Below are 26,976 nucleotides of genomic sequence, written 5' to 3' on the forward strand. Positions count from 1 at the left end.
TTTCATAAAAATATTTGCTATGCATATTATGGAATGTTTTCTTTAAATTCCAACAGGAAATTATGACCTTCTTTAAGGGAAAATAAAACAATTTTAGGTGAAATCATAGCTATTTTTGGTTTGGGGAAGCAGTCTGTATTTGACTGTAAAGAATGGCAAAAAATCTGCACAACACTAGTTATAAATACATTTGCTTTATACTGTTATATGTGTGGATTTAAGTTTTCTTTCCAGATCAGAAAAAGCTTGTATCATGTCAAGACGATGGAAGTTGTCTGTGTGTGAAAATTACTTGTAAAAATGTCTGCTCTCTAGCACAGGGTTTTCAGCAGATTTTATGCCATTATTTGGGTATTTTCCAGTTACTGGTTACTTATGGTAAAACAATTGATCTTTTAGCAATTTTTAAATCTTTCTTTGCAAAAAATACAACAAGTTTTATAATAAAGAGGGGGTAAAGAAACAGGTGTCTGTTTCATAATATTATGCTTTGGTTATTAGTGTAATATTAGATGGATAACTGGAAACGTTTCACAATTTTGACAAAAATGTTGCCAAAATTCCCAAAGCCAAGGGTGTGTGTCATCAACATAATACTGAGAAAAACACAGTAGGATTAGGTTCGTGTTTTGCTGTTTTGTAGCTCACCTGAGCACAAAGTGGTCAAGGTGAGCTATTGAGATCACCATCTATGTCATCTGTTTTAACAATGGTACTGTTAACACTTTAGAAAAAAATCTTGTTAACACTGTAGAGGCCACATTTTCAACTTAGTCAGATTGTCTATGAAATCTAGTCCAGTTCAAACCTGGATTATCTAGGTCAAATCAGATCATAGAAGGACATTGTTAACATTCAAAAGGCCACCTTTTTTACCTGATCTTCATGAAACAATGCTCAGAATATTTAAAATCTAGGATAAAGTTGTAGCTGGGTCAGTTGGGGAAAAAACAGGTCATTAGGTCTTAATTCTTTGTCAGAATGTTTGTCTCTATGAAATCTAGATCAAGTTCAAAAATTGGGTACCTGAGGTCAAAATCTATGTCACTAGGTCAAATCATTGAAAAACTTGGATGAAGATCTACCCCATTTACAGGATCTCTATGAAATCTTAATTAGATACTAGGTTATCTAGCGTAAGAACTAGGTCAGATGAGTGATATTGGGCCATTAGGGCCCTCATTTTTTATGCCCCCGAAGGAAGGCATATTAGTTTTCAACTGTCTGTCCGTTCGTTAGTTCATTCGTTCATTTGTTCGTTCGTTCATCGCAACGTTAACTTTTTGCATGAAGGCACTTTACTTGCGAACCACTGCACCCAGGACCTTCAAACTTCACATGCTGATAGTACTTACTGAATACACGACCCCTACTGACTTTGGGGTTACCAGGTCAAGGTCACAGGGGCCAATGTTAACTTTTTGCATGAAGGCACTTTACTCGCGAACCACTGCACCCAGGACCTTCAATCTTCACTTGCTGATAGTACTTATTGAGTACATGACCCCTACTGACTCTGGGATTACCAGGTCAAAGGTCAAGGTCACAGGGGCCAATGTTAACTTTTTGCATGAAAGCACTTTACTCGCGAACCACTGCACCCAGGACCTTCACCAGGTCAAAGGTCAAGGCGCTGCAGGGGCATTTGTCACCATTAGTGACCTCTCTTGTTTATACCTTTAATGCTGTAAAAAGATTTGAGTATTTTAGAGATGCAGCTGTTGTCTGAAGAATGGAACCACTTTTGGCTGCATAATATCATATGTAATGTAAAAACATTTAATATTTCAGAGATGCAGCTATTGTCGGAAGATTGGAGCCACAATCGGCTGTGTGATACGTAACTGTAAAAAGATGTTTCATCTTGGATGTGGCAGAAGCAACAACACACTGCACCAGTTCTTTGGTACATTTAGGTATGTCTCTTGTTATTTCCACTGTTCCATTGTTATGTCTTGTTATTACAGTTGCCAAAAGGAGATAATGAAGTCATGTTTAAAGTACAACAATGTCTAAAAAAGGAATATTTACAGTGTCCGACAAATTTATAATTTTACTGGTAGCCCACTAGCAAGTCACTGTCAATATTCACAGGTGGCAGTATCATTGATTGGTCACCCCTTCCCCACCCTAAGACCCCTGATACAACCCGGAAAAAAATTATGACATTCTCAGGTGTTCCTTGATACAACCCTGCAATTTTTATGCCCCCGAAGGGAGGCATATAGTTTTTGAACCGTCTGTCCGTCTGTCTGTCTGTCGGTCTGTCCGCAATTTTCGTGTCCGGTCCATATCTTTGTCATCGATGGATGGATTTTCAAATAACTTGGCATGAATGTGTACCACAGTAAGACGACGTGCAGTGCGCAAGACCCAGGTCCGTAGCTCAAAGGTCAAGGTCACACTTAGACGTTAAAGGATAGTGCATTGATGGGCGTGTCCGGTCAATATCTTTGTCATCGATGGATGGATTTTCAAATAACTTGGCATGAATGTGTACCACAGTAAGACGACGTGCAGTGCGCAAGACCCAGGTCCGTAGCTCAAAGGTCAAGGTCACACTTAGACGTTAAAGGATAGTGCATTGATGGGCGTGTCCGGTCCATATCTTTGTCATCGATGGATGGATTTTCAAATAACTTGGCATGAATGTGTACCACAGTAAGACGACGTGCAGTGCGCAAGACCCAGGTCCGTAGCTTAAAGGTCAAGGTCACACTTAGACGTTAAAGGATAGTGCATTGATGGGCGTGTCCGGTCCATATCTTTGTCATCGATGGATGGATTTTCAAATAACTTGGCATGAATTTGTACCACAGTAAGACGACATGTCACACGCAAGACCCAGGTCCGTAGCTCAAAGGTCAAGGTCACACTTAGACGTTAAAGATCATTTTTCATGATAGTGCATTGATGGGCATGTCCGGTCCATATCTTTGTCATTCATGCATGGATTTTAAAATAACTATGCATGAATGTGTGACACAGTAAGATGATGTGTCGCGCGCAAGACCCAGCTCTGTAGGTCAAAGGTCCTAAACTCTAACATCGGCCATAACTATTCATTCAAAGTGCCATCGGGGGCATGTGTCATCCTACGGAGACAGCTGTTGTTTTTTTCAACTATCAAACTACTGTTTTGATAGTTGAATTTTTTTTAGCTCACCCGTCACAAAGTGACAAGGTGAGCTTTTGTGATCGCGCAGTGTCCGTCGTCCGTCGTCCGTCCGTCCGTCCGTCCGTCAACTTTTTGCTTGTGACCACTCTAGAGGTCACATTTTTCATGGGATCTTTATGAAAATTGGTCAGAATGTTCATCTTGATGATATCTAGGTCAAGTTCGAAACTGGGTCATGTGCGGTCAAAAACTAGGTCAGTAGGTCTAAAAATAGGTAAACCTTGTGACCACTCTAGAGGTCACATTTTTCATGGGATCTTCATGAAAGTTGGTCAGAATGTTCATCTTGATGATATCTAGGTCAAGTTCGAAACTGGGTCACGTGCGGTCAAAAACTAGGTCAGTAGGTCTAAAAATAGAAAAACCTTGTGACCACTCTAGAGGTCACATTTTTCATGGGATCTTCATGAAAATTGGTCAGAATGTTCATCTTGATGATATCGAGGTCAAGTTCGAAACTGGGTCACGTGCGGTCAAAAACTAGGTCAGTAGGTCTAAAAATAGAAAAACCTTGTGACCTCTCTAGAGGTCACATTTTTCATGGGATCTTCATGAAAGTTGGTCAGAATGTTCATCTTGATAATATCTAGGTCAAGTTCGAAACTGGGTCACGTGCCGTCAAAAACTAGGTCAGTAGGTCTAAAAATAGAAAAACCTTGTGACCACTCTAGAGGTCACATTTTTCATGGGATCTTCATGAAAGTTGGTCAGAATGTTCATCTTGATGATATCTAGGTCAAGTTCGAAACTGGGTCATGTGCGGTCAAAAACTAGGTCAGTAGGTCTAAAAATAGAAAAACCTTGTGACCACTCTAGAGGTCACATTTTTCATGGGATCTTCATGAAAGTTGGTCAGAATGTTCATCTTGATGATATCTAGGTCAATTTCGAAACTGGGTCACGTGCAGTCAAAAACTAGGTCAGTAGGTCTAAAAATAGAAAAACCTTGTGACCACTTTAGAGGTCACATTTTTCATGGGATCTTTATGAAAGTTGGTCAGAATGTTCATCTTGATGATATCTAGGTCAGGTTCGAAACTGGGTCACGTGCGGTCAAAAACTAGGTCAGTAGGTCTAAAAATAGAAAAACCTTGTGACCGCTCTAGAGGTCACATTTTTCATGGGATCTTCATGAAAGTTGGTCAGAATGTTCATCTTGATGATATCTAGGTCAAGTTTGAAACTGGGTCACGTGCAGTCAAAACTAGGTCAGTAGGTCTAAAAATAGAAAAACCTTGTGACCGCTCTAGAGGTCACATTTTTCATGGGATCTTTATGAAAGTTGGTCAGAATGTTCATCTTGATGATATCTAGGTCAAGTTCGAAACTGGGTCACGTGCCTTCAAAAACTAGGTCAGTAGGTCTAAAAATAGAAAAACCTTGTGACCACTCTAGAGGTCACATTTTTCATGGGATCTTCATGAAAGTTGGTCAGAATGTTCATCTTGATGATATCTAGGTCAAGTTCGAAACTGGGTCACGTGCCTTCAAAAACTGGGTCAGTAGGTCTAAAAATAGAAAAACCTTGTGACCACTCTAGAGGTCACATTTTTCATGGGATCTTCATGAAAGTTGGTCAGAATGTTCATCTTGATGATATCTAGGTCAAGTTCGAAACTGGGTTACGTGCGGTCAAAAACTAGGTCAGTAGGTCTAAAAATAGAAAAACCTTGTGACCACTCTAGAGGTCACATTTTTCATGGGATCTTTATGAAAGTTGGTCAGAATGTTCATCTTGATGATATCTAGGTCAAGTTCGAAACTGGGTCACGTGCCTTCAAAAACTAGGTCAGTAGGTCTAAAAATAGAAAAACCTTGTGACCTCTCTAGAGGCCATATATTTCAAAAGATCTTCATGAAAATTGGTCAGAACATTCACCTTGATGATATCTAGGTCAAGTTCGAAACTCGGTCACGTGCCATCAAAAACTAGGTCAGTAGGTCAAATAATAGAAAAACCTTGTGACCTCTCTAAAGGCCATATTTTTCATGGGATCTGTATGAAAGTTGGTCTGAATGTTCATCTTGATGATATCTAGGTCAAGTTCGAAACTGGGTCACGTGCTGTCAAAAACTAGGTCAGTAGGTCTAAAAATAGAAAAAAAAACGATGTCATACTTAAAACTGGGTCATGTGGGAAGAGGTGAGCGATTCAGGACCATCATGGTCCTCTTGTTTCAGGATTGTATCAGGGGTCTTGTATACAAAAGACTCGTGTAGTAAATTGACAGTTTTTATGTTTTACGTGTTTTTCGCACATGCTGACAGACATGTTACTAATGACTCATTTAACGCTGGTTCCCAGCCTTTGAACTGTCGAAGCAGTGAAAGCGTGGTACCTATCATAATCAGTCGTCGGTAATGTACGAGAGGATCCGATTGAATTTAGAGATTTTGACTGGTACATCGGTCATAATTAACTATCGTTAAATCGGTAGACTTTGATTAGTCGAGCGGAGACCAGTCCACGATAGTTTGCATATTTGATATTTGTAGGCGGAGACTGCTTCTGCAGCCACCGTTGAAATTATCGATAAATGGGCGGGGTTAAACTAATAGGACGATTTACGACCCGTTAATCAGTACACATGGAAAGTTGTTGATTGCAAGTCACAATCGAGTAAACGACCGGATGTTGATGATTTTGTTGGGGAGTTTTGTAAAATATACAATTACCGGGCTACTGATGCTTCAAATTTATGGTTGCCCGGCGGGCTTCCGCCAGTATTTTTTGGGTAGCCCAACGAAAATTTCTGGTAGCCCGCGGGCTCCGGGCAATTGATTTGTCGGACACTGATTTAGATCAGAGCTCATTAAACCCCTACCATTGGAACACTTGAGGGGACTATAGGAATGCCTTGCTTCAGTCTGTCTGTCTGCAAATCTGGATCCTGCAATTTCTCAAAAAGTATTCAAGTTTCATAAAACTTGGTATGGGAATAGAGGGCAATATGTGGATTATGCATGTACATGACTTGTGCTTGTAGGTCATAGGTCAAGGTCGCTATTGATGGTCAAGTATAAATTGTTTCCACTCCACAACTTTTATATATATTGATTGATTATCTTAGTGCTAAACACAAATGTTCCCTATGCTGAGACAATATGTCAACACATGATCTGTGTTTGTCGGTTGAAGGTCAAGGTCACTGTTTTATGTCAAGTAAAAATTTGTTTCCACTCAATAACTTTTATATGCATTGAAGGATTTTCTTACCACTACAAGGAAATGTTCCTCGTGACTAGACAATATGCCACATACATGATCCATGCTTGGTGGTCAAAGGTCAAGGTCACTATTGCAAGTAAGAATAGTTTTTGTTCCTTAGCTTTTCAATGCCTTGAAGCATTTTTAAACACACTTGCACACATGTTCCCCATAATCAGTGTTGTGTTGCTTGCATGGCCCTTGCCTATCAATCAGAGGTCAGAAGTTATCATTGAAGGTCAAGTATAAAACTTTCTGCTCCATAATTTTTAATTGCATTGAAGGATTTTTTTATTACTACACAGAAATGTGTCCCATGATTAGACTATGTGTCGCGTACATGGCCCATTCGTTGTTGGTCAAAGTTCAAGGTCACTATTGAAGGTCAAGTAAAATTGTTTATGCTGTGTAACCTTTATGTGCATTGATCTTAGTACTGCACACAAATGTTCCCGATGATAAGACAAGTGTGTCACATACATGATCTGTGCTTGTAGGTCAAGGTCACTGTTGAAATTTAACTTAAAATATTTTGATTCATAGCTCCTAAATGCCTTGAAGCATTTTTACTCCCAAACACTGGAGAGGACTGTAGGAATATCCTCCGTCCATCTGTCTTATCAGCTGCACCTGTCTGTTTGCAAATCTGGGTCCTGCAATTACTCAGAAAGTATCTGTTGCCAACAACGACAAGGGACAAACACTAACAAAGTTTTCCACCTATAAGGGGACTTCTGTATTGCCACTGCAATGCTTGTTCATGTTTATATTGCTGTGATAAATTTTGTTTGTTTTCTTTGGTTTTAAGTCCCACTGAAGCGCTTTATTCGGTGAAGGTAGACCCAGGCTGATCCTGTTGGCAGTATTTCTGGCACATAGAACCACAACCATTTCTCTGCTAGGTCTTTTAAAAGAATATATGGTAACAAAAGTTTTGAAAAGAGGACATTTATCTCTATAGGACTATTTTGTAATGTGTATGTTAGACATTATCCAACAATGAGTAGAAGTTTGTTTCTTGCACACCAGACTGGCATTTCCATGGTTTTACCAAACTCATCACTCTCTGGCTGTTAATGTCAACCAACAACTAATGCATTGATTATGTCTTGTTTATTTAAAATTTGATAAAATAAAATACCTTGATAGTTGCTCTTTGTTCCTTATATGTAGTATATTTCACAGTTCAAAAGAAGTTATTTAAAGGAAATACTTAACGTTACACTACAAATGATAAAATGAAACCAAAAGTTATTGTTGTGCATCATAAAAACATCATGAAGTCATTTCTGTTTTCAAGCATTTATTTCCCATTTATTTCCCATGCTTTGTTTAAAATATGCTACTGTAAGAAATAGGCTTACAAAGAAATTAATTTTTTGTCGAGCCGGCTTGCGGAAGCAAAGACATAGTTGTCCAAATGTCTGTAGGGTGTATGTGCGTGCGTCCGTCCAGATTTTTTGTCCGGACCATTATTTTAACATGCATGGAGCAGTCTTGTTTATATTTGGCATGGATGTTAACCTCAGTGAGACGGAGTGTCATGCGCAAACCCCAGGTTCCTATCTAACAGATCAAGGTCACAGTTGGAGGTCAAAGGTCATGTCAGATCTTGTCCGGCCCATAACTTTGACATGCATTGAGGAATCTTGTTTATAATTATGTCTCCCCCAGGAGACATATTGTTTTTGCCCTTTCCGTCCGTCCGTACGTCACACTTCATTTCCGAGCAATAACTGGAGAACCATTTGACCTAGAACCTTCAAACTTCATAGGATTGTAGGGCTGCTGGAGTAGACGACCCCTATTTTTTTTTGGGTCACTCCGTCAAAGGTCAAGGTCACAGGGGCCTGAACATTGAAAACCATTTCCGATCAATAACTAGAGAACCATTTGACCTAGAACCTTCAAACTTCATAGGATTGTAGGACTGCTGGAGTAGACGACCCCTATTGTTTTTGGGGTCACTCCGTCAAAGGTCAAGGTCACAGGGGCATGAACATTGAAAACCATTTCCGATCAATAACTAGAGTACCACTTCACCCAGAATGTTGAAACTTCATAGGATGATTGGTCATGAAGAGTAGATGACCCCTATTGATTTTGGGGTCACTCAGTCAAAGGTCATGGTCACAGGGGCCTGAACATGGAAAACCATTTCCGATCAATAACTAGAGAACCACTTAACCCAGAATGTTGAAACTTCATAGGATGATTGGTCATAAAGAGTAGATGACCCCTATTGATTTTGGGGTCACTCCGTCAAAGGTCAAGGTCACAGGGCCTAAACATTGAAAACCTTTCGATCAATAACTAGAGAACCACTTGACCCAGAATGTTGAAACTTCATAGATGATTGTACATGCAAAGTAGATGACCCCTATTGATTTTGGGGTCACTCCATAAAGGTCAAGGTCACAGGGGCCTGAACATTGAAAACCATTTCCGATCATAACTAGAGAACCACTTGACCAGAATGTTGAAACTTATAGGATGATTGGTCATGCAGAGTAGATGACCCCTATGATTTTGGGGTCACTCGTAAAGGTCAAGGTCACAGGGGCCTGAACATTGAAAACCATTTCCGGTCATAACTAGAGAACCACTTACCCAGAATGTGAAACTTCATAGGATGATTGGTCATGCAAAGTAGATGACCCCTATTGATTTAGGGTCACTCTGTTAAAGGTCAAGGCCACAGGGGCCTGAACATGGAAAACCATTTCCATCAATAACTGAGAACCACTTGACCCAGAATGTTGAAACTTATAGGATGATTGTCATGCAGAGTAATGACCCCTATTGTATTTTGGGGTCACTCCGTTAAAGTCAGGTCACAGGGGCCTGAACATTGATAACCATTTCGATCAATAACTGAGAACCACTTGACCCAGAATGTTGAAACTTCATAGGATGATTGAACATGCAGAGCAGATGACCCCTATTGATTTTGGGGTCAGTCTATTAAAGGTCAAGGTCACAGTGTAAAATCATTTTTTGGAAATAACTTGAGAACCACTTGACCTACAATGTTGAAACTTAATAGGATGATTGGACATGCAGAGTAGATGACCCCTATTTATATTGACTTCTATTGACTTCTTGCCTATAGGACTTTGCATTGGGGGAGACATGCGCTTTTTTACAAAAGCATTTTCTAGTTAGCATGAATGTTTAACTTAATTAGACAGACTATCTCAAAGGTCAAGGTCACAGTTAGGGGTCAAAGGGTGGGCTTGACATGTTGCCCATGGGCATCTAGTGCTTTATTAGTACTATAATTTTTAAAATACGGTATACAAGAAAAATAATCTACCTCTGGTAATAGATGCAAATAGGAATATCCAGCTCGAGGGTAACTGTTTTGCCAGTAATGAGGCAGAGCCCATCTTCATCTTGAGCCATTGACATTATTATACCTATCAGTCTTTCCCTTAACCTTTTCAGTATACATCTTAGGATATCCTTGTATCATGTTTTCCTTCACTTCAAAGTGAAGTGAAGAAAAGAATGCTGCATTACAATTTTATGTGGCATTTGGTCTTTTAAAGGGGTGAGAATAGATTGAACGTAAAACTTCTTGCAGTAAGTGTTATGTTCTCTTTCAGTTCGTTTTGTCCAGCTCATCGGCAGCAACAAGACGTACCATGTGATGACGATCCAAATATTGTCTGCTCTATATGCATGAACACAGTGACTGCTGCACCTAGTAATGATACAATACGAGCGCCGTGTTGTCGCAAGTACTGGTATCATCGTGAATGTGTGCAGGTAAGAATATGCAGTAAGCACAAGTATTGAAAAAGCCTTATTAAAATGGAAGTATAGTATTACCGTAAAAAAGTTTGACTCCAAACCAGGTTAACATTGTTCAAAAATTCAAATAAATATTGACATCTTTTGGTGAAAAATTACATCAGTAATAATTCTTTAGTAGGTGATTTAAGCTAGATTGTATTGAAAATTACAATCCTTGCCTTTTCAACTTGATAAACTTTACTATTTGAAGAATAATGGGGGGGGGGGGGGTTATTGTACTTATTTCGATATTGGTGTCACAGTTGCATTTAGGTTAAAGTGTTATAGACAGCTTCTCAATTTCATGATATCTTTATACCTACTGACCATACTATCAAACTCACATAAGGATTGATCTTGATAAGGGACAGACATCCTGTAGTGAAGGGATATGAAAAATGTCAAGGACATTGGGTGAAACCGTTCAGATATTGTAGTAGTGTTAGTTAAACCTTTTATTACAAGCTTCTCAATTTCACTGTTTCTACATACTACTGCCCATATAACTTTTTTACATTTCTCACTCATGATATGAGTCATATGTCATACTTTTCCTATGTTTCAATCCAAGTTCCTCCTCGCCTCCAACTTATTTCTTTGTATATTTTGTTTCTCAACCCCGGCCTCACTGTACCACCTAACCAACATTACACCCCCTCACACACAAAGATAAAAAAACATCTGTTTGTTGCACTCACTGCTGTCTGTCATTTTCTGTTTTATTGGCATTTTTAGCTCATCTGATTTTTTGAAAAAAAATGATGAGTTATTGTCATCACTTGAGCGGTTGTCGGCGTCGGCGTCGGCGTTGCCTGGTTAAGTTTTATGTTTAGGTCAGCTTTTCTCCTAAACTATCAAAGCTATTGCTTTGAAACTTGGAATACTTGTTCACCATCATAAGCTGACCCTGTATAGCAAGAAACATAACTCCATCTTGCTTTTTGCAAGATTTATGGCCCCTTTTGTACTTAGAAAATATCAGATTTCTTGGTTAAGTTTTATGTTTAGGTCAACTTTTCTCCTAAACTATCAAAGCTATTGCTTTGAAACTTGGAATACTTGTTCATCATCATAAGCAGACCCTGTACATCAAGAACCATAACTCCATCTTGCTTTTTGCAAGAATTATTGCCCCTTTTGGACTTAGAAAATCAGTTTTCTTGGTTAAGTTTTATGTTTAGGTCAGCTTTTATCCTAAACTATCAAAGCTGTTGCTTTAAAACTTGCAACACTTGTTCACCATCATAAGCTGACCCTGTACAGCAAGAAACATAACTCCATCCTGCTTTTTGCAAGATTTGTGGCCCCTTTTGGACTTAGAAAATATCAGATTTCTTGGTTAAGTTTTATGTTTAGGTCAACTTTTTCTCTTAAACTATCAAAGCTATTGCTTTGAAACTTGCAACACTTGTTCACCGTCATAAGCTGACCCTGTATAGCAAGCAACATAACTCCATCCTGCTTTTTGCAATAATTATTGCCCCTTTTGGACTTAGAAAATCATTTTCTTGGTTGAGTATTATGTTTAAGTCGACTTTTCTCATAAACTATCAAAGCTATTGCTTTAAAACTTGCAACAGTTTTTCACCATCATAAGTGGACACTGTACATCAAGAAACATAATTCTATCCTGCTTTTTGCAAGAATGATGGCCCTTTTTAGACTTAGAAAATCGTGGGTAGGACAATATTTCTATTACACAAAAAAAATCAGATGAGCGTCAGCACCCGCAAGGCGGTGCTCTTGTTATAAAGTTGAGTGTGCTGCCTTTCTGACAGCTCTTGATCTTTTAGTAAGTAGAGGTGGCGTCCATGGCCGAGTGGTTAAGGTCGCTGACTTCAAATCACCTGCACCGGTGGGCTCAAGCCTCACTTTGGGCATGAAATTCTTCATGTGAGGAAGCCAGCCAGCTGGCTTGCTGAAGGTCGGCAGTTCTACCCAGGTCTTGTCTGTGATGAAATAATGCCTGGAGGTGTGTTCCTTCACCATGAAGAGCTGGAAAGTTGCCATATGGTCTATAATTGTTTTGTTGGGGAGTTAAACCCAACAAAAGCAAAAAAAAAAACAAGAGAATTTAGAAGATTAAGTGTTTTGTTACACACATAAAAAGATAATGCACATTTTACATAAGTTTTACAACAACGTGCTTTAGTTCATTTTTTTATTCTTCTGAATTGACAGAGATATGCAACATCGGCTGGGCTGTATTTTTTCAAGTGTCCTTTATGTAACAACAAAGAGGAATTCCAGGATGAGATGCTCACAATGGGTATATACATACCTGACCAGTAAGTGTAGAAATATTATGTCTCATTCTAAACACACCATGCAAATTTCTCATGCTCTTGATGTATTAGATATAAATTAGTTCAAAGAACAGCTTTACTGTTGTTGCATAAATTTGTAAATTAATGCGTGATAGTACCACTGATATTTTGTCATATAGTGATTTCTACATGAATAATTATGCAAGAATCCTTTTACTGAGACCTTGATTGGGAACTTACTACCAGTATGATATATATTTCCTATAAACTTGACCAGATGTTGATGTTTTCTATTCAACAACAGGCTTGTTCAAAATGTGCATTCCCTTCATTATAAATACATGAAGTCTGTTCCTTTTTCTGGGATGCAAAATTGAATAAAGTAAGAACTCCATTTCAGTTGAAGGAGATGATAAAATTAAGAAACTTGAAGTAAAAATAATTTGTCTGTTGGCAGGAATTGTATTTTTTGTAATAAGAATAATGTTCACATGTTCTGACAACATTTCTACACATATTCTAGGGATGCATCATGGGAGAAGGAACCCCATGCCTTTCAGGAACTGTTAGAACGGTACGGACATTGTGATGCTCCTCTTTGCAAATGTGTGGAAGGGCGTAAATATGATAAAGAAGGAAGGTATGATAGAAAATTAAAATATTGTTATCTTAAAGTATTGTTTGCTTAAAACACTTGCAGCATCTGTACTACTGTGACATCTTATCCTTGTATAATTGATGAGAGGCAAAAAAACATATGTCTTGTATAGAAGTCTAACTTTCAGCATAAGATATTGTATTGTGATATTACAAAATAGAATTAGTACAGTAACAATAAATATGATGTTTTTCAGTAAATGGGAGATAATTCTGTGTGACTTCTGCGGTTCACATGGTGCCCATGTAGCATGTAATCACCTGGAGAAAATGGGCAAACATGATATATGTCATGGTTGTAAGGAGGTCGACGAGAGAAGTGAGTGCAAACTTTTAATAAATCATTGATACCAGTTAGTAAGTTAATAACAAAATCTTCAATAAATTAGGTTTAATATAATATCAGTTTTCTTTCTTGTATGCTTTGGCTGTCCATTTAAACTTTTATCAGTAAGATTTTAGGAATCTGCATTCAGATCATCTAGTGACTCATCATGTTCTGCCATTTAAGGTACAAAAGAGGAGTCCACTAAAAAGTTTATCTTTATGATATGTCTGTTAACTTTAAGATTACATTCAAAGATCTTGTACCATATTTCAGCAAGAGAGGAAGAGTACTTGTTGCATTCACCACCACATAAGAGAAAGTCTCTGGAGCTACTTCAACTTGAGCTTGCCTCATCCCCAGAAACTTCTAAAGGGACAAGCCCGTACCCTGGACCTTCAAATTCAATGAGGAAATTAGGGCTTCCGAATTCACCAACTGGAAAAGCTAAAACTAAGTCTGGTGCTAAGAAAGGCAAAAGAATTGCCAGTCCAGAAAATAAGGCTAGTCCACCGAAATTGAAGAAGCAGAGGTTTACAAAAGCAAGTGCCACAGTAACATCGGCCACTGCAAAAAGAGGAAGAAAGGAGATATTATTGTCCCCAAATACATCAAGCCAGTCCTCTGAAGATTCTAGTGATGATGATTTGCCATTTAGTATCCTGAAAACAAAGCTGCAGAAAATGGAGCTTGAAAATGCTTGGGATGTGAGACGGCGGAAAAGGATGGAGTCTCAACGGAAACATGCGGAGAAAAAACAAAGGAACAAAAACAATGAAGTTGAATCAGATACAGATGTTGAAGTGAATAGAAAGGTTTTAAATAGAAAGAACAGACGGATTTCGGATATAGATTCAGAAACAGATACTGCTACAGAAACAATAGATAAAAAGGTGAAGAACAAGAAGTTCAGAGAAGAAGCAAATGCTATCAATCAGAAGGCCACTACTTTCCTTTCTGATACAGAAACAGACTCAATGAAATTTAAAGGTCAGAAAAAAGATATGCCAAATAAGCGTTTGTCATTGGCTGTAACAAATCCTGAGAAAGGAATCGGACATGGAAAGGAAATTCATTCTAGGATGTCTTTAGGTGCTGGATCAGCTACAACAAATAGTAATGTTGAGAAGAAAAAGCAGGGGAAATTGAAGAAAAGGTCACTAGAAAATGACAAGTCACAGACTACGCTAACAAGTTGGCTGAAACCAAAGCCAAAAGATGAAAACATTGAAATGAAATTGTCCCCAGAAAAAACAGCAACAGAAACTAAGAAAGACAAAAAGCCAATTGTTATTGAATGGAGGGGAAAGCAGTTAATCATAAGATCACCAAGAGTTGCTTTGAATAGAAGTAGAAACAGAAAAGTGATAAAGATGAAGCCCAAATGTTTAGAGATAGATATGAATGATAGAAAAGGAAGTTTAGACTCAAATAAAGACATTGATTTGCTTTCCAACCTAGAAACTGATATTAGAGTAACAAGGAAGATGGTAGATATAGATCATTTTGAAGCAAAAGCTGAAAAACAAGTTGGTAGATTGATGTTGCCTGCCAGAGATGCTCGGAAGGAGGAAAATACTGAAACAGAAATAACATCAACAACTAAATTTCCAGACTTCGAACAGTCAAATGGAAATGCTCAACCCCAGTTAAATGATAGCGAAGGAGACAGAATCATTGAAACAGATGTTAAAGAAAAAGCAGAAACTGATAATTTGTCAAAACCTAGTGAGTCACTTCTCCAGGGCATTTCAGGGAAAAAGCCTTTACACTTTGAGAATAGTGGTGAAGCCTTTGTTGACAAGCTTGACAAACAGTTTGAAAATGATAGGGAAGACTCACCAGCCAAAAATCTAAGGGTCCGAAAAATGAAAGGAGGGAAAACAATTGTTACGTCAACTGATTCTGTACAATCCAATGAAGGATTTGGAATGAATATTGTGAAAGAATTTGCATGTAGACATTCTCCAGGTAAAGACACTGTTAGGTCAAAGCCAGTTTTGCCACAGAGTCCAAAATCTGAAGTTAGAACTGACTCCCCTGCAAAGAACTTAAGACTTCGTGTTAAAAAAGATCAAATGAAGACTGACTCAATAGAAATCATTGATATAAACCATCTTGAACAGGAAAATCAGCATACCCCTACAATGCAAAATAAAAGTTGTTTTAATTTTAATGTAAAGGGGACAAATTCGTGTGGGGAGACACTGCCAGAAGAGAAAGGTTCGCCTTTGATTCGTGTAAAAGAATCTGCAGAGTTTGGATCAGTTATAATTATAAATGACACAAATGCATATAAAGAATTGGAGACTAAAGTATGTGGCCCAACAAGTGATAACAATATTGAAAGGCTGAAAATATATAAACCGGCTTTGCCTGAAAGTCATAAGTTAGAAGATTCACCAGCCAAAAACTTGAGAAAGCGAAGTCATCCAATTAATAAGATTTCTGAGACAGAAATATGCTCAGAAGTAGATAAAGTGAAAGAAGCAGGAACACAGACTATTGATTCAGATTCTGATAATTCTGCCAAATCAGATCAGATAGAAAGACTGAAAAAATACAAACCAAATGTTAATTATTTGAACTCTGCAAACACAACAGATGTAAAAGGTGAAAATTCAGAGGGCAGTGTGTTAGATAAGGTAAAAGAAACAATAAAAGATAAGTCAAATTCTGTAAGATATATGAACAAACAGCAAGGCATTTCTAAGGAGCAACAAAATGTTGTATGGCACCTTGAAGGTACTCGGCAGTTGGAGAATAGAAGGCCGCAAAACAATTCAGGTATTTATGGTGCTGGCTGTGAAAATACATGCCCAAATCCTCGACCTGTTTCTAAGGGAGTTGACACATTTCAGGAGGAAGGTACAACTAGTGCAGCAAAAACTAAAAGAAAGGGCTTCAACGTTTCTGATATTCTCGGAGAAAATTTTTCTGAATTGAACAATCAACTCCCAACTACTGTCAACGATCTGTGTCCTCAAAATGAGCTGTGTAATACGGCAGATAACCTCAGTCCATCGTACTTTACAAAATTTCGCAGGTCGTGTTCCAAGTCAGAAAGTTTAGAATCATTTTCATCAAAAGCTTCTGGTACTGATAATAATACTGGTGTCAAAAGTACCCAAACATTGCAGGGGGATCAAGTGGCATCTTTTTCTCTGTCAAAAAGAAATATACTAAATGGGGTTAAAAATAGTTCTGCCATCAAACAACGGAGCAGTCCAAGATCTGCGAAGAAAACTGCTGCATCACAGCCTTTAAGCAGTCATACCTCGGATAAAATGTCAATGGCAGAATATTATGGAGCAAGTTTAAGAACTGATCCAAAGGAGAAGATAAATGGTGCTAGAGTTGTCACATTAGATGATGATGATGACGATATTGTTGAACTACCAATGTTTATTGGCACAAGCAGCATCGTGTGACAGATGTTGTTATATGAAAAAAAAAGTTGTTAAGTCATTTAAAGGGTAAAAGCTTGTGCTTGTGGAAAAATATGAGCTAATTCTTTATTTCTGGTAGAAGAGGCACTTTGTTGAAATTGTATTAAATACAGTCTGGATCTGTATTGATAAACTTTAAATAATTTTGAAGTCACAACTAGAATGAATTGATTCTTTTTTTAAAATACTTTACTCTGTTAATGTTTACTTTTGCAAAATAATTGTTTATATCAAGTGACAGTGCCATGTGATGATAATATATATCTTGTAAAATTATCACTGCCTACCAACTTCTGCTTTGAAAAATTTTCAACATTCATTTGTACAAATTACATATATTTTACAGGTGTTGATATGTTTGTTTTGTTTGTAAATAGTTTTGACAATAGATCTGACTGAAATATATATGAAATTCTGAACATGAAACTGGTATCTCAATCGACTTAAGCAGAATTAACGGCAGTTTTCTTTTAAATGAAGAACTACATGTGAGTTTTTTTATAGGAAAAACTTCCCACTTCGCAGTTTTCTTTTAAACAAATTAAATTATATTTTTCATTGGAGAATGGAAAACCAATGTAATTTTATTTCTGCTTTATTTATATACAGATTAATTATGTTCAAACATTTTAATGGTCCACATTTAGTTACATAATGCGGTAAATGGAAGTTCACCAGAAATGTTATTATAATTTTGACTGCATGAAAGTTTGTATTGGTAATTTAGTTAGCAGTGATAAGAAAAGTAAATCTAAATGCTTTTGCCTGCATGAGTGTTGCATGATATTTTTACAAAGTTTAGTTACTGAGGATGTGCAGTCAAACTGACAGTAACTTGTATTTTTAGCTCACCTGAGCAATGATCGATGTCTGTTGACTGTCAACATTTAGCTTGTGTATGCGATAGAGGCTGTATTTTTCAACTGATCTTCATGAAATTTTGTCAGAATGTTTTCTTGACAAAATCTAGGCCAAGTTTGAATATGGGTCATCTGGGATCAAAAACTAGGTCACTAGGTCGAATCAAAGAAAAACCTTGTGTATGCAATAGAGGCTGTTTTTTTTTTTCAATTGATCTTCATGAAATTAAGTCAGAATGATTGCCTTGGTGAAATCTAGGTTAATTTTGAATATGGGTCATCTGCGGTGAAAAAATAGGCCACTAGGTCAAATCAAAGAAAAACTTGTGTATGCGATAGAGACTGTATTTTTCAATTGTTCTTCATGGAATTTGGTCAGAATGATTGCCTTGATTAAATCTAGGTCAAGTTCGAATATGAGTCATCGGGGATCAAAAACTAGGTCACTAGGTCATATCAAAGAAAGTACTTGTTTAAACTGAAGAGACTACATTTTTGGTCCAGTCCTAACGAAAATTGGCCAGAATATTTGTTTCCATGAAATCATGAGGTCAATCATGTTTACACTGTTATGGTGTGTTTCTCAGGTGAGCGACCTAGGGCCGTCTTGGCCCTCTTGTTAATTATTTAGCAATATCTTTATTAATGCGAACAGTGATCAGTACAACAGATGCTGTAGAGAATTTTATTATTACATTAATATTGGTACACATGTATGTGTTTTTGAGAATTGTGTAATGTTCTGATGTTTGAGTAATATATTTCATTCACAGTGGTATAACAATATGGTGAAATATTTTGAATATAAAAAAAAATTGGAATTGCATTTATGTTATGCCTTGGGCATATTATTGTCTAGATAATAACTACTTGCTGTTCTTTCCCACTTTTTACTAAATAGGAAGTTTGCATTATGGAAGTTTTGTTTATCTCCATACATCAAGGGACAGTAGAATAGTTTCTCCTGAAGGGAGCAGCTGTTTTATTTTCTTAGCAAAACTTGTCATCTTGAATCAATATACAGGGGTGTGGAGATCCCAGTATTTTTCACTTGTCCACGGACAAATGAAACTTAAAAATCTACTTGTTGGCAGTCAAAACTTACTTGTCCGGATTTTCAACATTTTAGCATGCAAATAATTCTTTATTTTGGACAATAATCTACAAGTAGTAACAAAAGCAAACATAACAAAGTGTAATACTGTACTGTAGCCGTTTCAAAAAATAAGCTTTTGACACTTCAGCTTGTGTTCGTCCGCGAGGCCGTCGAGCATTCAACAGAAATACCTAAAGACTGCTCATCATGCCATGTGAACCCATGTGAGAAAGCACACTAGCGAGCTCTTTAATTGTGTTTTGACTATTTACTTTAATTTTTGTTGGCAGACTAAGTTGTAACCGTTGAACAAATTGGTCCAAAACATTGTGATACATTTACGTTTCCGGTTTTTATTAGCTCACCTGTCACAAAGTGACAAGGTGAGCTTTTGTGATCTCGCGGTGTCCGTCGTCAGTCCGTCCGTCCGTCCGTAAACTTTTGCTTGTGACCACTCTAGAGGTCACATTTTTCATGGGATCTTTATGAAAGTTGGTCAGAATGTTCATCTTGATGATATCTAGGTCAAGTTCGAAACTGGGTCACGTGCCATCAAAAACTAGGTCAGTAGGTCTACAAATAGAAAAACCTTGTGACCTCTCTAGAGGCCATATATTTCACAAGATCTTCATGAAAATTGGTCAGAATGTTCACCTTGATGATATCTAGGTCAAGTTCGAAACTGGGTCACGTGCCATCAAAAACTAGGTCAGTAGGTCTAAAAATAGAAAAACCTTGTGACCTCTCTAGAGGCCATATATTTCATGGGATCTTCATGAAAATTGGTCAGAACGTTCACCTTGATGATATCTAGGTCAAGTTCGAAAGTGGGTCACATGCCCTCAAAAACTAGGTCAGTAGGTCAAATAATAGAAAAACCTTGTGACTGCTCTAAAGGCCATATTTTTCATGGGATCTGTATGAAAGTTGATCTGAACGTTCATCTTGATGATATCTAGGTCAAGTTTGAAACTGGGTCACGTGCGGTCAAAAACTAGGTCAGTAGGTCTAAAAATAGAAAAACCTTGTGACCTCTCTAGAGGCCATATATTTCATGAGATCTTCATGAAAATTGGTCAGAATGTTCACCTTGATGATATCTAGGTCAGGTTCGAAAATGGGTCACGTGCCTTCAAAAACTAGGTCAGTAGGTCAAATAATAGAAAAACCTTGTGACCTCTCTAGAGGCCATATTTTTCATGGGATCTGTATGAAAGTTGGTCTGAATGTTCATCTTGATGATATCTAGGTCAAGTTCGAAAGTGGGTCACGTGCCTTCAAAAACTAGGTCAGTAGGTCAAATAATAGAAAAACCTTGTGACCTCTCTAAAGGCCATATTTTTCATGGGATCTGTATGAAAATTGGTCTGAATGTTCATCTTGATGATATCTAGGTGAAGTTCGAAACAGGGTCATGTGCGGTCAAAAACTAGGTCAGTAGGTCTAAAAATAGAAAAACCTTGTGACCTCTCTAGAGGCCATTCTTGTGAATGGATCTCCATAAAAATTGGTCAGAATGTTCACCTTGATGATATCTAGGTCAAATTCGAAACTGGGTTACGTGCCTTAAAAAACTAGGTCAGTAGGTCAAATAATAAAAAAACCTTGTGACCTCTCTTGAGGCCATACTTTTCATGGGATCTGTATGAAAGTTGGTCTGAATGTTCATCTTGATGATATCTAGGTCAAGTTCGAAATTGGGTCAACTGCGGTCAAAAACTAGGTCAGTAGTCTAAAATTATTAAAATCTTTTGACCTCTCTAGAGGCCATATTTTTCAATGGATCTTCATGAAAATTGATCTGAATGTTCACCTTGATGATATCTAGGTCATTTTCGAAACTGGGTCACGTGCGGTCAAAAACTAGGCCAGTTGGTATAAAAATAGAAAAACCTTGTGACCTCTCTACAGGCCATATTTTTCATGAGATCTTCATGAAAATTAGTGAGAATGTTCACCTTGATGATATCTAGGTAAAGTTCAAAACAGGGTCACGTACCTTCGAAAACTAGGTCAATAGGTGAAATAATAGAAAAACCTTGTGACCTCTCTAGAGACCATATTTTTTAATGGATTTTCATAAAAATTGGTCAGAATTTTTATCTTGATAATATCTAGGTCAGGTTCAAAACTGGGTCACATGAGCTCAAAAACTAGGTCACTATGTCAAATAATAGAAAAAACGACGTCATACTCAAAACTGGGTCATGTGGGAAGAGGTGAGCGATTCAGGACCATCATGGTCCTCTTGTTCGACAAGTTACTGTGTGCAAAAATCACGCGAGATCATGATATCATGACCAGTCAGAACGCAGGGAAAGAGCTGCTAAATTTAGACACAGTATGGTTTTCCCATAACTGGAGAAATCGAGAGGCCCTTGGCGGGTGAAACATCCGTTTCGTACATCAAATTCTTTTATAAACTCCATAAAGTTGAAGTACTGTTCAGCGTTCCTAAATTATTCTTTCCTTTTTTCATTTCAAACCAGAAAATTTGTGCTTGTCCGCGGACAAACGGAATGCAAAAACTCACTTGTCCGCAGTCAAAAAGTCCCGAGTCGGACAAGTCGGATATAGGAATTCCACACCCCTGATATATGACACTCTTATATTGTATTTATCACTTGAAGAAATAGATAGATGTTATAACCTATGGCTGATTAATGGCAGAACTAGTCAAAGCTTAAAAAATAAGTATTTTTAGCTCACCTGTCACAAAGTGACAAGGTGAGCTTTTGTGATCGTGCGGTGTCCGTCCGTAAACTTTTGCTTGTGACCACTCTAGAGGTAACATTTTTTGTGGAATCTTTATGAAAGTTGGTCAGAATGTTCATCTTGATGATATCTAGGTCAAGTTCGAAACTGGATCACGTGCGGTCAAAAACTAGGTCAGTAGGTCTACAAATAGGAAAACCTTGTGACCTCTCTAGAGGCCATATATTTCATGAGATCTTCATGAAAATTGGTCAGAATGTTCACCTTGATGATATCTAGGTCAAGTTCGAAAGTGGGTCACATGCCTTCAAAAACTAGGTCAGTAGGTCAAATAATAGAAAAACCTTGTGACTGCTCTAGAGGCCATATTTTTCATGGGATCTGTATGAAAGTTCGTCTGAATGTTCATCTCGATGATATCTAGGTCAAGTTCGAAAGTGGGTCACTTGCCTTTAAAAACTAGGTCAGTAGGTCAAATAATAGAAAAACCTTGTGACCTCTCTTAAGGCCATATTTTTCATGGGATCTGTATTAAAGTTGGTCTGAATGTTCATCTTGATGATATCTAGGTCAAGTTCGAAACAGGGTCATATGCGATCAAAAACTAGGTCAGTAGGTCTAAAAATAGAAAAGCCTTGTGACCTCTCTAGAGGCCATACTTGTGAATGGATCTCCATAAAAATTGGTCAGAATGTTCATCCTGATGATATCTAGGTCAAGTTCGGAATTGGGTCATGTGCCATCAAAAAGTAGGTCAATAGGTCAAATAATGAAAAAACGTTGTGACCTCTCTAGAGGCCATATTTTTCATGGGATCTGTATGAAAGTTGGTCTGAATGTTTATCTTGATGATATATAGGTCAAGTTTGAAACTGGGTCAACTGTGATCAAAAACTAGGTCAGTAGGTCTTGAAATAGAAAAAGCTTGTGACCTCTCTAGAGGCCATACCCTTGAATGGATCGTCATGAAAATTGGTCAGAATGTTCACCTTGATGATATCTAGGTCAAGTTTAAAACTGGGTCACGTGCCAAAAAAAACTAGGTCAGTAGGTCAAATAATAAAAAAAACTTGTGACCTCTCTAGAGGCCATACTTTTCATGGGATCTGTATGAAAGTTGGTCTGAATGTTCATTTTGATGATATCTAGGTCAAATTTGAAACTGGGTCAACTGCGATCAAAAACTAGGTCAGTAGGTCTAAAATTAGAAAAATCTTTTGACCTCTCTAGAGGCCATATTTTTCATGAGATCTTCATGAAAATTAGTGAGAATGTTCACCTTGATGATATCTAGGTAATTTTCAAAACAGGGTCACATACCTTCGAAAACTAGGTCAACAGGTCAAATAATAGAAAAACCTTGTGACCTCTCTAGAGACCATATTTTTCAATGGATCATCATGAAAATTGGTCAGAATTTTTATTTTGATAATATCTAGGTCAAGTTCAAAACTGGGTCACATGAGCTCAAAAACTAGGTCACTATGTCAAATAATAGAAAAAACGACGTCATACTCAAAACTGGGTCATGTGGGAAGAGGTGAGCGATTCAGGACCATCATGGTCCTCTTGTTTAATTTTCACCTGTGCATTTGTTGCCATAAGATGTAGAATGTTCAAAGTGACTCTTACTTTAGACTGATTCAGAATACCCTTTACCCTGCTGAATTTCTAAAATGGATTGATCCATTATTCAATTTGGGCAGTGCCAGTTGTTTATCAAAGGGTGTTCACTGAAAAATTACTGGCTGAATAGCAAACAGTGCAGACCATGATCAGACTGCACGGATATGCAGGCTGATCTTGGTCTGCACTGGTCGCAAAGGCAAAATCAATTGCCGCCAGCAGGCTAAAGGTTAAGTAGACTATCTTTCTCAGATTAAATGAAATAAAGAAAAGGTTTGAAATAATTATTTGATATGAATTTTGTGTTCTCCTTAAATATGGCTGAAATATCTTGATATTAATCATATACACCTTTTTATTTTATTTGACCATATGATAGAAAATTGGGTCAATTTACAACTTTGAGAAGTTTTACTAAATCCTACAAGTTGAGCACACAATTCTATATATTGATTGGCTTGATTTTCTTACTTTATTGCACTGCTTTATTAAAATCATGAATAAATTAGCACTTACTAAATTTTATGACAGAATGTTTATGGGTAGTAAGTGTAATGATTACGTTCTGGACTGTTTATACTGAAACTGCTATTGAATTCAAGATTTTATGAAGGTTGCAGATAGAAAAGTTTGCAGGGAGTTTCATTATTTTAGTGAAATGACTAATCATTGTGTTGGCCACATTTTGTGTTCACATTTATGAATTACCTTTTTTTAATAAAATGGTATAGACTTAAATTGATGTTGCTTTGTTGCTAAAAGATATGGCCACCTCGACCGCTTCCTAAATATTCTGAATGTAATGATGGAGGTATATTATTTTGGGATGAACTGATATCTGAACAAATGCTGATTTCATGGGTCAGTTAAGACCTTTAAACTTGCCTGAACCCAAGATTGGTATAGGCGGATGGTGCACGGTCCATCTTCTATGATTTAATTGTTAACACTATAGACGTCACAATTTTGGCCCAATCGTAATTGTTGGCTTCAATATTTATTAAATGATTAATTCATACCTGGGTCATCTAGGATCAGAAACTAGTTCACTTGGTCAAGTCATCGAAATTGGAAAACTTTGTCAAACGCTATAGAGACCACATCTCTGATTTAATCTGAATGAAACTTGGTGGGAATGTTTATAAAATTTAGGTCAGTATTGTAACCAAGTTGTCCGGTATCAAAAAAAAATATGTTACTACATAAATTTTTATTATTTTTTTAGCTCACCTGTCACGAAGTGACAAGGTGAGCTTTTGTGATCGCGCAGCGTCCGTCCGTGCATAAACTTTTCCTTGTGACATCTCTAGAAGTCACATTTTTCATGGGATCTTTATGAAAGTTGGTCAGAATGTTCAACTGGGTCACGTGGGGAACTGGGTCACGTGCCATCAAAAACTAGGTCAGTAGGTCTACAAATAGAAAAACCTTGTGACCTCTCTAGAGGCCATATATTTCACAAGATCTTCATGAAAATTGGTCAGAATGTTCAACTTGATGATATCTAGGTCAGGTTCGAAACTGGGTCACGTGCCGTCAAAAACTAGGTCAGTAGGATTAAAAATAGAAAAACCTTGTGACCTCTCAAGAGGCCATATATTTCATGAGATCTTCATGAAAATTGGTCAGAACGTTCACCTTGATGATATCTAGGTCAGGTTTGAAAGTGGGTCAGCTGCCGTCAAAATCTAGGTCAGTAGGTCAAATAATAGAAAAACCTTGTGACCTCTCTAGAGGCCATATTTTTCATGGGATCTGTATGAAAGTTGGTCTGAATGTTCATCTTGATGATATCAAGGTCAAGTTCGAAAGTGGGTCACGTGCCCTCAAAAACTAGGTCAGTAGGTCAAATAATAGAAAAACATTGTGGCCTCTCTAAAGGCCATATTTTTCATGGGATCTGTATGAAAATTGGTCTGAATGTTCATCTTGATGATATCTAGGTCAAGTTCGAAACAGGGTCATGTGCGGTCAAAAACTAGGTCAGTATAGGTCAGTAGGTCAAATAATAAAAAAACCTTGTGACCTCTCTAGAGGCCATATTTTTCATGGGATCTGTATGAAAGTTGGTCTGAATGTTCATCTTGATGATATCTAGGTCAAGTTTGAAACTGGGTCAACTGCGGTCAAAAACTAGGTCAATAGGTCAAAAATTAGAAAAATCTTTTGACCTCTGTAGAGGCCATTTTTTTCAATGGTTCTTCATGAAAATTGATCTGAATGTTCACCTTGATGATATTTAGGTCGCTTTCGAAACTGGGTCACGTGCGGTCAAAAACTAGACCAGTAGGTATAAAAATAGAAAAACTTTGTTACCTCTCTAGAGGCCATATTTTTCATGAGATCTTCATGAAAATTAGTGAGAATGTTCACCTTGGTGATATCTAGATCAAGTTCAAATCAGGGTCACGTACCTTCGAAAACTAGGTCAATAGGTCAAATAATAGAAAAACCTTGTGACCTCTCTAGACACCATATTTTTCAATGGATCTTCATGAAAATTGGTCAGAATTTTTATCTTGATAATATCTTGGTCAAGTTCAAAACTGGGTCACATGAGCTCAAAAACTAGGTCACTATGTCAAATAATAGAAAAAACGACGTCATACTCAAAACTGGGTCATATGGGAAGAGGTGAGCGATTCAGGACCATCATGGTCCTCTTGTTTTAATTTCCTACTTGGAAGTCACTTAATCTTGCGTCTGATACACTTGAAACATAGACAGAATCTTTGTCTTTATGTAATGAATGTTAATGTTTGTTTATATATAATTATGTTAAGTTCAAGACTGGGTCATTTTGAGTCAGAACTAAGATACTAGGTCAAATCATAAAAGAAACCCTTATAAACAAACTTTTTATGCCCTATAAGTTTTTAGCTCACCTGTCACATAGTGACAAGGTGAGCTTTTGTGATCGCGCAGCGTCCGTCGTCCGTGCGTGCGTGCGTGCGTAAACTTTTGCTTGTGACCACTCTAGAGGTCACATTTTTCATGGGATCTTTATGAAAGTTGGTCAGAATGTTCACCTTGATGAGATCTAGGTCAAGTTCGAAACTGGGTCACGTGCCGTCAAAAACTAGGTCAGTAGGTCTAAAAATAGAAAAACCTTGTGACCTCTCTAGAGGCCATATATTTCAAAAGATCTTCATGAAAATTGGTCAGAATGTTCACCTTGATGATATCTAGGTCAAGTTCGAAACTGGGTCACGTGCCTTCAAAAACTAGGTCTGTAGGTCTAAAAATAGAAAAACCTTGTGACCTCTCTAGAGGCCATGTATTTCACAAGATCTTCATGAAAGTTGGTCAGAACTTTCACCTTGATGATATCTAGGTCAAGTTCGAAACTGGGTCACGTGCCTTCAAAAACTAGGTCAGTAGGTCAAATAATAGAAAAACCTTGTGACCTCTCTAAAGGCCATATTTTTCATGGGATCTGTATGAAAGTTGGTCTGAATGTTCATCTTGATGATATCTAGGTCAAGTTCGAAACTGGGTCACGTGCGGTCAAAAACTAGGTCAGTAGAACTAAAAATAGAAAAACCTTGTGACCTCTCTAGAGGCCATATATTACACAAGATCTTCATGAAAATTGGTCAGAACGTTCACCTTGATGATATCTAGGTCAAGTTGGAAACTGGGTCACGTGCCATCAAAAACTAGGTCAGTAGGTAAAATAATAGAAAAACCTTGTGACCTCTCTAAAGGCCATATTTTTCATGGGATCTGTATGAAGGTTGGTCTGAATGTTCATCTTGATGATATCTAGGTCAAGTTCGAAACTGGGTCACGTGCGG

The 26,976-nt window shown here is 37.6% G+C and overlaps 1 protein-coding gene across 1 annotated transcript in view; it reads left to right on the forward strand.

Moving 5' to 3' along the window:
- Positions 1-17,462, forward strand: part of LOC123536603 (uncharacterized) — a 57,935-nt gene extending 40,473 nt beyond the window's left edge. Inside the window, exons 5-10 of the mRNA XM_045319930.2 lie at positions 1,792-1,916; positions 9,995-10,157; positions 12,366-12,472; positions 12,975-13,091; positions 13,306-13,427; positions 13,710-17,462. Coding sequence (XP_045175865.2) covers positions 1,792-1,916; positions 9,995-10,157; positions 12,366-12,472; positions 12,975-13,091; positions 13,306-13,427; positions 13,710-16,864 — 3,789 coding nt within the window. The 3' untranslated portion in view covers positions 16,865-17,462. The remainder of the gene's footprint in view (positions 1-1,791; positions 1,917-9,994; positions 10,158-12,365; positions 12,473-12,974; positions 13,092-13,305; positions 13,428-13,709) is intronic.
- Positions 17,463-26,976: the final 9,514 nt, after the last annotated feature.

Source organism: Mercenaria mercenaria, chromosome 1, assembly GCF_021730395.1.
Source record: "Mercenaria mercenaria strain notata chromosome 1, MADL_Memer_1, whole genome shotgun sequence".
NCBI lineage: Eukaryota > Metazoa > Mollusca > Bivalvia > Venerida > Veneridae > Mercenaria > Mercenaria mercenaria.